Source organism: Scardinius erythrophthalmus (genome assembly GCF_964197995.2).
Source record: "Scardinius erythrophthalmus genome assembly, chromosome: 3".
Taxonomy (NCBI): domain Eukaryota; kingdom Metazoa; phylum Chordata; class Actinopteri; order Cypriniformes; family Leuciscidae; genus Scardinius; species Scardinius erythrophthalmus.
The window spans coordinates 8,746,491-8,759,835 of NC_138223.1; the positions used below are offsets into that span (position 1 = coordinate 8,746,491).

At 40.2% G+C, this 13,345-nt stretch overlaps 2 protein-coding genes across 3 annotated transcripts; both read right to left on the reverse strand.

Moving 5' to 3' along the window:
* Window positions 1-1,584: 1,584 nt before the first annotated feature.
* LOC308687701 (UDP-glucuronosyltransferase 2C1-like) lies at window positions 1,585-3,180 on the reverse strand (the record flags this gene model as incomplete). The annotated part of the gene is made up of 1 exon (XM_081360411.1): window positions 1,585-3,180. The coding sequence occupies one exon, from the start codon at window positions 3,178-3,180 to the stop codon at window positions 1,585-1,587; it is 1,596 nt and encodes a 531-aa protein (XP_081216537.1).
* Window positions 3,181-6,470: 3,290 nt separating this feature from the next.
* LOC308687698 (UDP-glucuronosyltransferase 2C1-like) lies at window positions 6,471-12,986 on the reverse strand. 2 transcript variants are annotated; one of them, XM_081360408.1, is made up of 3 exons: window positions 12,832-12,956; window positions 10,097-10,158; window positions 7,492-9,525 (listed from the first exon to the last, which is right to left on the reverse strand). In XM_081360408.1, the coding sequence occupies exon 3, from the start codon at window positions 9,518-9,520 to the stop codon at window positions 7,925-7,927; it is 1,596 nt and encodes a 531-aa protein (XP_081216534.1). In that variant the 5' UTR covers window positions 9,521-9,525; window positions 10,097-10,158; window positions 12,832-12,956; the 3' UTR covers window positions 7,492-7,924. The 2 variants fall into 2 exon arrangements, with proteins under 2 accessions (XP_081216533.1, XP_081216534.1); XM_081360407.1 differs by lacking the exon at window positions 10,097-10,158 and having other exon boundaries at window positions 6,471-9,525; window positions 12,832-12,986.
* Between the last annotated feature and the right edge of the window lie 359 nt (window positions 12,987-13,345).

Sequence of the window (13,345 nt, forward strand, 5' to 3'; positions counted from 1 at the left end):
CACATGTGCTTTGTGGATTTGGAGAAAGCATTCGACTGTGTCCCTCGCGGCGGCCTGTGGAGGGTGCTCCGGGAGTATGGGGTCCGGGGCCCTTTGCTAAGGGCTATCCGGTCCCTGTACGACCGGAGCAGGAGCTTGGTTCGTATTGCCAGCAGTAAGTCAGACTTGTTCCCGGTGCGTGTTGGACTCCGGCAGGGCTGCCCTTTGTCGCCGGTTCTGTTCATAATTTTTATGGACAGAATTTCTAGGCACAGCCAGGGGCCGGAGGGGGTAAGGTTTGGGGACCACACGATTTCATCTCTGCTCTTTGCGGATGATGTTGTCGTGTTGGCCTCATCAAACCAGGACCTCCAGCATGCACTGGGATGGTTTGCAGCCGAGTGTGAAGCGGCTGGGATGAAAATCAGCACCTCCAAATCCGAGGCCATGGTTCTCAGTCGGAAAAGGGTGGTTTGCCCGCTTCAGGTTGGTGGAGAGTTCCTGCCTCAAGTGGAGGAGTTCAAGTATCTTGGGGTCTTGTTCACGAGTGAGGGAAGGATGGAACGGGAGATTGACAGGTGGATCGGTGCAGCTTCTGCAGTAATGCGGTCCCTGTACCGTTCTGTCGTGGTGAAGAAGGAGCTGAGCCGCAAGGCGAAGCTCTCGATTTACCAGTCAATCTACGTTCCTACTCTCACCTATGGTCATGAGCTGTGGGTCATGACCGAAAGGACAAGATCCCGGATACAAGCGGCCGAAATGAGCTTTCTCCGCAGGGTGGCTGGGCGATCCCTTAGAGATAGCGTGAGAAGCTCGGTCACTCGGGAGGAGCTCAGAGTAGAGCCGCTGCTCCTCCACATCGAGAGGGGTCAGTTGAGGTGGCTCGGGCATCTTTTCCGGATGCCTCCTGGACGCCTTCCCGGGAAGGTGTTCCAGGCATGTCCCCCCGGAAGAGCTGGAGGAAGTGTCTGGGGAGAGGGAAGTCTGGGCATCCCTGCTTAGACTGCTGCCCCCGCGACCCGGCCCCGGATAAGCGGTAGAAGATGGATGGATGGATGGATGGATGGATATATTATTAATTAATACACTGCACTATAATTGGAATCTATAAATTGTTCAAGTAGGTCAGAACTTTTATTTTTTATTTTAAGAAATTAATGCTTTTATTCAGCAAGGATGCATTTAATTGATCAAAAGTGACAGTAAAAACATTTATAATGTTACAAAGATTTCTATTTCAAATAAATTGTTCTTTTGAACTTTCTATTCATCAAATAACCCTAAAAAATATATCCTGGTTTAACTGAGACACAAGATGGTGAATATTAGGAAATATCTGACCACTGAATGTGGTGATACACTGCATACAATGACATATTTGTACAAGATTTGTAGCTATAGTGAGTAAAGATTATAGCGTAATGCATAAAAATATGATTAGAATTAATACAAATTTATAAAATCACCATATAAAATGTAATTTTAATTAAGAGATCAAACTGATTATTTACTGAAAACAGGTTTGAATATAGTCTAACAGAAGCAATACAGCTACTGAGACTCAGGTCTTTTAGTAAAAACACATTGTGTCAATTTCATTAAAAATCATTCACTTTTGCTTTTTGTTTTTCTCATGCATATTCTGCAGCAGAAATACTTGATAACCGCATATATAGTCAGGATTATGAGTGACACAGCAGAAAGCAGGAACAGAATGACATCAACAGAGTGATAAGAGTACCAGGGCATTTTGTAAGAGTCTGTGCGCAGGTGAGCGGCACCTTTGTGCCTCATAACAAACTCAATCCAGAAGATGGCGTTGTCCAGAGGCTTCACTGGGACGTCCTTGTGAAGCCTTGAGAGCCTCTGCATGTTCTCCCGATAAGAGGGCTCATAAAGGACCTCTTTGACAGTTTTAAGGAAGGAGTCCTTATCCACTGTGGCAAAGTCTACATTCTTGGCTACACCCTTTACTCTCATCTTAGAAAGATTATCAGGCTGGTCAAAAATCAGCCCAAATCCAATGATTGGTACCCCGTGGTAGATGGCTTCTTGAATTCCATTGGTTCCTCCATGTGCCACAAAGGCTCTGGTCTTAGGATGACCCAGAAGATCATTCTGAGGCATCCAGTCCATCATTAAGGTGTTGTTCCCTAGTGCGGATGGTCTCTTTCCTTTGTACCTCCAGATGATCTTCTGTGGAAGTTCTGCAAAAGCTTCAGCAACTGCCTCTGCCACATCATCAGGAAGCTGACCAATGAGAGTGCCCAGAGACATGATGATGACACCATGCTCCCCAGAGCTCTGCACAAAGTCCTCCAGATCTTGTGGAAGAGGCTTTGATGGCTTGCACTGAAAACCTCCCATGTAGACGATGTTTGGCATAGTGGGACGCGGGAATTCAAAGATAAAATCAACTCTATGGAGCCACAGATCAGCACCCTGAATTAAAGAAAAGAAAGATACGCGGGGACCAATAAAGCGTTCACAAAGTGGATTATAAGTTGGAGCAATCATGAAAGCAACTTGTGCTTCAGTTATGATGTACATTACTACATTCTTCACTCTTTCCAAAAAACTCATGCGGTCTGATAACTCCAGCATTGGTAAAGGAATATAAGAAAGTGGAGAAGGAGCTATTGCAAAATGAGCCTCACTGTAAACTGTCCAACGGACATTGTAGACAATGGGCAGTTTGAGATAATGACCCAATATGACCCCTCCAAACATGACGGGATCTGTAAGAATCAAATCATATTTGGCTTCTTTTAAGGACTGCATCAGCTGCTGGTCTTCAAACATGTTGACTATCATCTCACTTTCTGTTTTCATCATCTTCAAAGAACTTTCCCACATCTCTATCTCCAGCTTCAGACGAGCCCATGTGGAACCCTTCCTATGAATCTCCATAAGTCTGGATACAAACATATCCAGGAATTCTTCACCAAATCCTCCTTCAGATTTGAGATTGATTGATGAGTAGTGAGGAGAGAATTCTTTGATGTACCAGCTGTCTGCCATCCGAACGACTGTAACATTGTGACCTTTGGCATGAAGTGCTTCAATTAAGATGTTCATGTTGACCCAGTGACTGCCATCCACAGGAAAGACAAGAACCTTCCCGCTCTGAACAACTGGGACAGTCGTCAGCAGGAGGGTTAATGTGATTTGACCACATATCTGAAAAATCTGTCTGTTCATGGCACCTGCTGTAAAGCAACAGAGTAACAATAATGTTCTGACAGACTTTTGGAACCAGTTGAACATGTCAAGTTGTTATATTAGTGAAGTGTAAATTGTTCATTCCACATTGCATCTGAAAATGTGAAATTTTTTAACAGATTGTAAAGTGAAATGCTAGCAAACTTTGCGGCAGGGCAACTGCACTGAAAGGAGCCAAGCCACTACACAACTTTTGCATTTTTTTGCTACTATTTGTAGTCTAGACGCGTCAACACTAGTTACCGAAAGTCAGAGCCAGTCTGCAGATTTTACGCCTTCGGAGCTGACAGATTTTTGAAAAAAATCGTGTAGTATGGGCACAGATTTTTTTTTTTTTCAGACTATGATTCTATTTAGTAGGAAGACATCAAACATGTTTGAATTTTTTTAGCCGATTTTAGAGCACACATTGTTTTCATTTGTTATGACAAGCTGCATGTTTCTGTGTGAGTTTTTTAGGTTGTGAGTCCACCAAAGCGTTTTAGCCACAGCTGAAAAAGCCAGCGTTCCACTGAAAACATCTTGTTGCAGGCGCTTGAGAACACTTCGGCACGGTGTCTTTTTTCAGTTAAAGGGGTCATATAATGCCATTTTTGTTAATATGATTCTTTAGGGTCTACATAAAAAATTTGTAATATACTTTAATTAAAAATTCTCATTAGTATTGTAAGAAAACACTAATTTTACCTGGTCAAAAACAGCTCTGTTTTCAGCACACCATTTAAGTGTATGTGTCCTTAAATGATAATGAGCTTTGCTCCCCGCCCCTCTGTTTCTGTGGGGCGTTTTGACACAACACATGTGGAGTGTTGCCTTGACAACAGTTGAGGGTATATTTTGGAGAAAGAATGGCAGCGGGAGTCTCTGAGGACACATTTGTGCAACCGTATCAATTTGAACCGGAGTCGGACCCGGAACAAGATGACGGCCCCGAAGAAGTTCGACAATTAAGGCTCGAACATGACGTTTCTGAATGGTTGGTTAACGTAACGTCACTTTGATCTATCTTTGTGTGCACTGGCAGGGTAGAGTAGGGAGATATGAACGCTACAGGTATGTGTTTACTGATGTATATGTTAGTTCATTGACAGATTGATGTTACAGCTAATAGTCATGAAAAACTTTTTTTCGGTAAATGTAGGCTTGTCCGTGATGAGTAACGTTATCTATGCAGTGTTGTTAGGTACAACTGTCAGGGCTGAAGCACTAAAATTTTACTGATCTGTTTAAAAAATAACCAGTCTGTGAGACTATGACAGGCATTAGGCACATAAACAACACATACTCAGACAGGAGCTAATACCTTTTTCAATGTTCTCGTTTATAAAGCAGTCTGGTGTGTGAAATGATTCGCGCAAACATGAAAGCATTGACGTTGATCGTGGGGAATTCCCTTCGAAAACAAAACTCAGCCACTGCGTCTTCAGCGGTTTGGATTTGGGAACATCAAAATGACTGTTGTGTTCTTTATTGCACCCAAGAGCAGAACACCACAATCGCGTAGACGCCATTCTGCTCCAGTGTATCAACAATGGCGGACTATGATGACAGCTCGCTCAGGGCGGGTCTGTGTTGAAACGCTGCTGTCAATTAACAATCGTGGGAGGGGCGTCCGACCGTGTGACGTCACACAGTCAGACGGCTCGATTTGAGACAGGGGAAAACATATTAGGAGATTTAAAAAAAAAAACACTGGATGGATTTTTATCATATGATGGTTGTGTACAGGCACTCCCAACACACATTTCAGTACAATCAACTTGTAAAAGTGCATGTACCATTATATGACCCCTTTAAGACGCTATATGTGCTGATACGGAATATCGAAAGTGTTGCTAGTATTAGTATCACTAGTAGTGTTTTCTTAATATAAAAATGTCAATAGAATATAAAGTACTTGCTCTGGCTCTTGTTTTCAATGATTTTGTTCCGTTGTTGTGCTTCTTGTTGTCGTCTGTTGCCGTAATACAAAGAGGATGTGATGGTTGGTTGATGTGGGATTTGTCCCGCCCTTCCTTCACTTTGCTTGGACGGCTGGGTAAAAAGAGACAATGATGAGCCTGCGTTTCACCCAAAGTTGAACATTCTTCAACTCTGCGACCAGAAAAAAATGGCGAGCGCTCAGCGTGAAATAGACGCTCAGCGTCTCGTCACGCTGCTGACGTTATAAAAAATGTGCCGTTCTCATTGAAAACACAAGCCTTGCTGTTCAGAACATTTTGAAAGTCTCTGTGTATAATACTCCGTTGTTTAGTGTATGATGCAAGTATGATGCAGGGTTTTCAAAATCTGTTCAGGTTTTAAATCATGTAGTGTATTCCAGCCTTAAGATGATTGTCTTATAGAATCAAAGAAAAAAAAAAGAAGCAATATTGAATTTTTTGTCAAGACACAACATTTAGTTCTGGTAACCAATAACATATACTCACTTGGTTTGTTAACTAGATGTCATTCAAACCTGTAATAAAGGGGAAAAAAAATCACCCATATGAACAAAAAAAACAGCTTTCACAAGGCAAATGTCAAATGAAAATTTCAAACGTTCTCATTTTTCTAATTGGTGTGGAAAAAGCAAACATATCTACTTGTAATATTAAGTACTATTGTTCCTTGTGATCTCTATGCTGTTCATTATAAAAAAATATATTCTTACCTATGAATATTTAGCAGATCGGCCTGGAATGTAGCTTAACTAACAACACTACAAACATTTACTCTGTTTTGGTCTCGTTGTGCATGCTGATACAGTCTTTTAACAGTCTTTAACAGGGCAAAGGGCATTTACCTGCACAGCCCAAGTTAATAAGCTACCATTTAAAATTGTACTTGTAATTTTATCTTAGTACTGACTAAGTTCACTGAAGCTATACTGAAATGACCAATACTGATTTTCTACTACATTTAGTGCATTTGACAAGAAACACCAGAATGTCTTTGGCACAAAGACATTCAAGAGATCGAAAATATAGCCTAATGGAAAACAACAGCACTTACTGTAACAAAAAAATAGTATTTTATTTTCAGTACAGAAAAAAGAACATGTAAAATGCCCCATATGAAATTGAATCAAACTGATTCAGCAAAATGACTTGAACTACTCAAAGCTTCTTAAGAGTGAGGACATTCTAGAAGTGTGTGCTTGATACAACCGCTCTCCGGTGTCTCTGCTCGCTCGAAGTACTTTGTGCACACCTAATATGCACAGCAATATGCATTTAATTGTTGCTATATAGTATTACATAAAAAACATTTTTAATCTTTTTTTATTTATCAAACTAAATCACAAAATGTGAATTATTTCAGTCGATCATTTTTTTTATAAAATATCTGCATGCTGACAAAATTCATACCTCATAGGTTTTAAGTTAATACTGTCATTCAAAGATAATACAGTAACCTATTTAAACTTAATGTGTATTGAGTACAACATAACACAGTAGTCTAAGTCGCAAACTGTATCTGTGTGATTCACTTAGAAGAAATGGCTCCAAGGAGTCATTTGTGTGAGACTCATCTGGAATACATTGGTCAGTCACACAATGTATGTTATTGACTGACTAAAAGAATCGACTCATAGAGCATAAGAAGAATCGACTGTGGCGCTGTGTTTTGCTGAATTCCTGTCATATAACGATATGGTAAAAATAGTAAGAGTTTGCTAGTATCCGGTTATGAACTCAGCATTTGATTCACTAAACCGACTCATAACAGGCATTTGTTCAGAAAGAGGGATACAGTGCTTTATGTTTTGATTCACTATAAAGAATCGGCTCATAAGAGTCATTCTTCGATAAATGAATAAAGCTGGTCATGCTGTATGTTTTGTGTTGTAAATACAGTTAGCAGTGTTGGGAAGGTTACTTTGAAAATGTAATAGGTTACAGATTACAAGTTACCCTATTTAAAATGTAATCTAAGTAGTGTAACTATTTCAATTACTTTATTAAATTAATGTAACTGATTATATTTGAATGCTTTTCTAAATTTCTAACCAATGTTTTCAACTGTAAATCATTCAACTGTAAATTTTAAAGCACAGCCACCACAAAATCAGACTTTAGCACCTCTTTTTACTTTGAGATCGTTCTGAGGATAAATATGTGAGTGGTGTTTTCCTGTCCACATCATAAACTTCAATATCTTATAGCCTAAACTTCACGTTGCCATTTAACAGATATGGGTGGACCCAAGTCAGCACTCAGTCAGGGGTCATAATATTACTTGCTACTCACCTGCTAAATGGACGCAAGGCATTAAAACATCTGACTAGTGACTAAGAAACAATTATGTACAGTTTTTAAAAGTTTTGTTTATATACATTATATATGATTGTCCAAATTTTATCTTTCAATCCGAAAGTTTAATTCATTTGTTCAGCACATAAATATGAAACAGAAACACTAACAAACAACATTACAATCAAATGCATGGAGATGGTGAAATAATAACAAAGTAAAAGAAAAGGACAACTTAAATGATAATAAAATCAAACATGAGTTTATAGAAATAGAAAGCATGATAGAGCTGACATCATTCATATATGAAATATAGAATAGGTTCTAAAACAATAACACAACTAGAAACGTGCACAAACCAATAAATCAACATCTATAGATCACCATTTGAAATGAATATCATAATGATTGAAAGCTTTGGTCGTTAATATACTGGTAATGTCTGACCTGAAGTTGCTTAATATCTGAGTAAAAATAAAAAAGTCAAGTCATTCACTTTTGTTTTTTGTTTTTCTCATGCATATTCTGCAGCAGAAATACTTGATAACCGCATATATAATCAGGATTATGAGTGACACAGCAGAAAGCAGGAACAGAATGACATCAACAGAGTGATAAGAGTACCAGGGCATTTTGTAAGAGTCTGTGCGCAGGTGAGCGGCACCTTTGTGCCTCATAACAAACTCAATCCAGAAGATGGCGTTGTCCAGAGGCTTCACTGGGACGTCCTTGTGAAGCCTTGAGAGCCTCTGCATGTTCTCCCGATAAGAGGGCTCATAAAGGACCTCTTTGACAGTTTTAAGGAAGGAGTCCTTATCCACTGTGGCAAAGTCTACATTCTTGGCTACACCCTTTACTCTCATTTTAGAAAGATTATCAGGCTGGTCAAAAATCAGCCCAAATCCAATGATTGGTACGCCGTGGTAGATGGCTTCTTGAATTCCATTGGTCCCTCCATGTGCCACAAAGGCTCTGGTCTTAGGATGACCCAGAAGATCATTCTGAGGCATCCAGTCCATCATTAAGGTGTTGTTCCCTAGTGCGGATGGTCTCTTTCCTTTGTACCTCCAGATGATCTTCTGTGGAAGTTCTGCAAAAGCTTCAGCAACTGCCTCTGCCACATCATCAGGAAGCTGACCAATGAGAGTGCCCAGAGACATGATGATGACACCATGCTCCCCAGAGCTCTGCACAAAGTCCTCCAGATCTTGTGGAAGAGGCTTTGATGGCTTGCACTGAAAACCTCCCATGTAAACGATGTTTGGCATAGTAGGACGCGGGAATTCAAAGATAAAATCAACTCTATGGAGCCACAGATCAGCACCCTGAACTAAGGTAAGGAAGGACACTCCTGGGCCAATGAACCGTTCACAAAGTGCATTATAATGTGGCGCAAACAGGAAAGCGCCTTGTGCTTCAGCTACAGTGTACATTACTACATTCTTCACTCTTTGAAAAAAGCTCATGCGGTCTGATAACTCCACCATTGGAAAAGGAATATAAGAAAGTGGAGAAGGAGCTATTGCAAAATGACCTTCACTATACATTGTCCAACGGACATTGTAGACAATGGGCAGTTTCAGGAAATGGCCCAAAAGGACCCCTCCAAACAAGAGTGGATCTGTAAGGAGCAAATCATACTTGGCATCCATAAAGGACTGCATTAGCTGCTGGTCTTCCATCATACTGTTTATCATCTCACTTTCTATTTTCGTCATCTCAAAAGAACTTGCCCACATCTCTATCTCCACCTTCAGACGAGCCCAGGTGGAACCTTCCCTCTGAATTTTCATGAGTCTGAATGCAAACGTCTCGAAGAATTCTTCATCAAATCCTCCAGGGGAACTTATGGGAATTGATGTGTAGTGAGGAGAGAATTCTTTGATGTACCAGCTGTCTGACGTCCGAATGACTGTAACATTGTGACCCTTGGCATGAAGTGCTTCAATCAAGATGTTCATGTTGACCCAGTGACTGCCATCCACAGGAAAGACAAGAACCCTCCCGCTCTGAACAACTGGGACAGTCGCCAGTAGAAGGACTATCCAGATTTGGCCACATGACTGAAAAATCTGTTTGTTCATGGCACCTGTGGTAAAGCAAGGGAACAAGAGTGATCCACTGAAAGACTTGAGTATGTCACATTATATTTGTACAAACAATTTAAAGAAAGACTTAACCATTTCATATTTGACAGTCAAAGAATAAGTCTGGTCAACATTAGGAGTTATTGCTCCTTTGATCCATATGCTGTTCCATACCAAGAAACATGTTCTTACCCATGAAAATGTAGACTACAAAACATTACCAGAACCACTTTGTTGAGTGTAAGATAAGTCAAAGAAGTACAAGCACAGCTTACTCTCTTTCAACCTCAAAGTGCATGACAAGACACATAAATACTATAGTATGTGAGTGAAGGGTCATTCAGTCTTTAAAGGTGAAAAGAGCATTTCCATGCAGAGGTCTAGTTAATGAGCTACCATTCAACTTTACAACTGTGGGACAGTATCAGATTCAGAACTCCTTCATCTTCATCTCTGCCCCAGTTCTATCAAATTAAAGTATTTCTACTTAACATTTACATTTGTACATTTGGCAGAAGCTTTTATTCAAAGTGACTTGTATTAAAGGTATATATTTATCAGTTCATGCATTACCTGGGAATTGTACCCATGACCTTGCTGTTGCTTGTGCCACGCTCTCCTGTTGCTCTGTTCTACTGAATACATGTAATAAATAAATGAATGAATAAATAAATAGCATTACAAAATTAAATACCTTTTCACTATAATATGAAAATAATACCCAAGCAGAAAGTAGCCTATATCCCAGCTTATACTAACTGCAATAAAATGCAATAAATTCCTTTTTTTATTTTATTTTTACTTTTGATGATGAGTTAAATTCCCTATTTTTTATTTTACTTTTGATGATGAGAGTAAAGGATTGGTATCCCATGGCAGATGACACTTTGGCCTGGAAGATTTTCCGTAAGATTTTTTTTTTTAACCTTGACTGGAAGTCTGCCCAGTTTTATTATTTTTTCTCTCAGAAAACAGACTCATGAAAATGTGACATGCTAAATCATGGTTAAGTTGCAAAATAAGTCACAAGTCCTTTTGTTCACTCCCACAACAGTACATGCTGTTGTACATGCATACTGCAGTGTGTGAGTGAAAGTTCATGTTTTCAAAAGGCCAAAGGGTATTTAACTAGAGATATGGAGTAATATTTCAAAGTACTTTTTGATGTATTCAGTGTGCCCAATAGGAGCAAACAGCCAAGGGAGTTAAAGCATGTCTTTAGCAGATCTTTAGTTTATAATTTCGTCTTTTACCTTTAGCATGTTTAAAACTGTGCAAATATACAGCTTGGTCAAGTTGAGTAGTAGACTTGATAGTTGGGCAGCTGCTTTGGAAGAACATTATAGACACCTAAATAATAACATTATAGGCAAACAAAATAATAAAGTACACTTTTTGCCATTGATAGCATAGCAATCATCTGTGCTTGCTTGTTTCTGAAAAGTACCAGATGCCTCTGGAAACAACCATTTTCCAACCATCAATCATAATTTTTTTTAAACACTATAATAAGAACACTGTCACCTCTTCCCTATTCACTTCTTCCGTTTTACAGTTTAAATGTGGTATTAAAAGGTTTGCAACTTTACATATCTGTTACAGCTAGCTAGATATTTTGAACAGCGCATTGGTGGGGATTTTGATCAATTCCAGTGAATACAATCTCTTGATTTTCGCTAAAAAGTTTAATTCCATTTTGTTCACTTAAATAAATCAACCCGATTCGTGTTGGTTACTTAGTTACACCAGTTGGTGGCAGCAAGTGTTTTTGAGTGTTATGAGTGAGTTTAAAACAATCGAATCAAAGGGCCCTATCTTGCACCCAGCGCAATTGACTTTGTACACCGACGCATGTATCATTCATATTTTGCACCCGCGCACAGCGGACTTTTCCCTCCACAGACGCACATCGGTAAATTAGGGAATGAACTTGTGCTCCCGGGGGCGGATCAGCGAAATGAGGAGGCATGTTACGGCGCAAAAGTTCCCTGCTGCTATTTTGCAGGTTTAGAAAACAATTCCGCCATTGACCAGGAAAAACCTAGTCTAAAGTCAGTGGCGTGTTGCGCATGTTATTCATATGCTATTTTAAGGGGACATGCTTGGCCATAATCAATGTAGCATGTGCACAAATGGGTTGGTCTGAAGTAGCTACATTACTCATGTGTGGTTTCCAATAAACCAATCAGAGCGTCATCTCACATTCCCTTTAAAAGCAGGTGCGCTTGTTCCATGGCGGATTGCTATTATAACGGTGGATTTGCCAGGCGCAGGCCAGGAGCTGTTCACAGCCGAGGAGACCGACATTCTCATCAGGGCAAGTAGAAGACAGAGAAGTGACATTGGGAATGGGAGAAACCCACCCAAATAATGATTAATTCGGTTCGAGAGTAGAGATAAAATCCCGAGGTACACTAGCACACACACGCAAGGTCTCTCGCTCCCTCTCTCTGCCGTGCGCGCGCTACGCTTGCGCGCTCTTGCTTCCGGGAGATTTTAACTGATTTGCGGGCATCATGGAGCCGCTATCAATATGCGTGAGACTCCCGAAACTTCCGGGAGACTTGGGATGTCTGGGAATTGTTTTCTGGAACTGGAAAATAGCACCAGGGAACGTTTGCGCCGGAACACGCCTCCTCTTTTCGCTGAACCGGAGCGGAAGTTAATTTCCTAATTTACCGACGTGCGTCTGCCGAGGGAAAAGTCCGGATGCAAAATAGGAATGAAACATGCGTCGGTGTACTAAGTCAATTGCGCTGGGTGCAAGATAGGACCCTAAGTGTGTTTAGTGTTTTCCCCACAAACACAACAGAGAATTCAACTGTACAGTAGGCTAGTTAGCCTACATTTGCACATAATTCTTCCTTCGTTTCCTCGCTTATGACTGATTCACGTGACGTTCGTTCAGTAGTTTTGTCCAAACGTTCCACTAACCACCACAGTCGTAAAGAATGCATTAGTTCATGCTAAAGTCATTCTTTTGAAACAAAACAGGAAAGCGGTTGAAAAGGAAAGGCTGCGGCAAACGAAAGATAGCCTACGAGCGAGTGCAGTAGCCTACACACGAGTACGATTCGTTCAATTCAAAGATTCATTTAAAACCATCGATGCTTTCACGAACTAAAAACCAAAGCAGCGCAATCTGAAATAACTAACACCTTGCACGACTCCAGGCAATGCAAAAAAAAAAAAAAAAAACTATTGAATTCACATGCGCCCACTGACCAGCACACATACCACGTTTAGGCAAAACTTTAAACACCTGCTCTCATTTATGTAGCCTATTAGAAATCAACATGAGAACTCACCGGTTGCGCGAGAAGAAAACTACCACAACGTCCAAACAACTCTGTCCTGCAGCTTTTTAAACAAGTTTTTTTCCTTCAGCCAAAAAAACATACTATGTTCTTTTTTGAACAAAAGTGCCCGGGGCACCTCCCCCTGTTGGGTTTTTGAGTGATATGACAGATTTACAGGATATGGTTCTGGTTACATAAAAGGACTGTAGCGAGTCCATTCACTACTTGTCTGCAGATCAGTAGTTATTACATGCATTTACATTCATATCAGCGTTTTGAATGAAACAGCTCCATTATTCAACTCAGTTCATGTATGTTTGTAAAGTGAATGAGATCGTTTCATGGGAAAGCCTGACACATCTATTGATCATACAGAAAGAGAGAAAATTAATTTAGATATAAAAGTCAAATTTGCACCCTGGACCTCTGTCAATAAAGTTTCAGTGATTTTTACTTGTGTGATAATGTTTGAGCCTGTACTTCAATGTCATTTAGCAACTATCCTTTGAAAAAGTGTATCCAT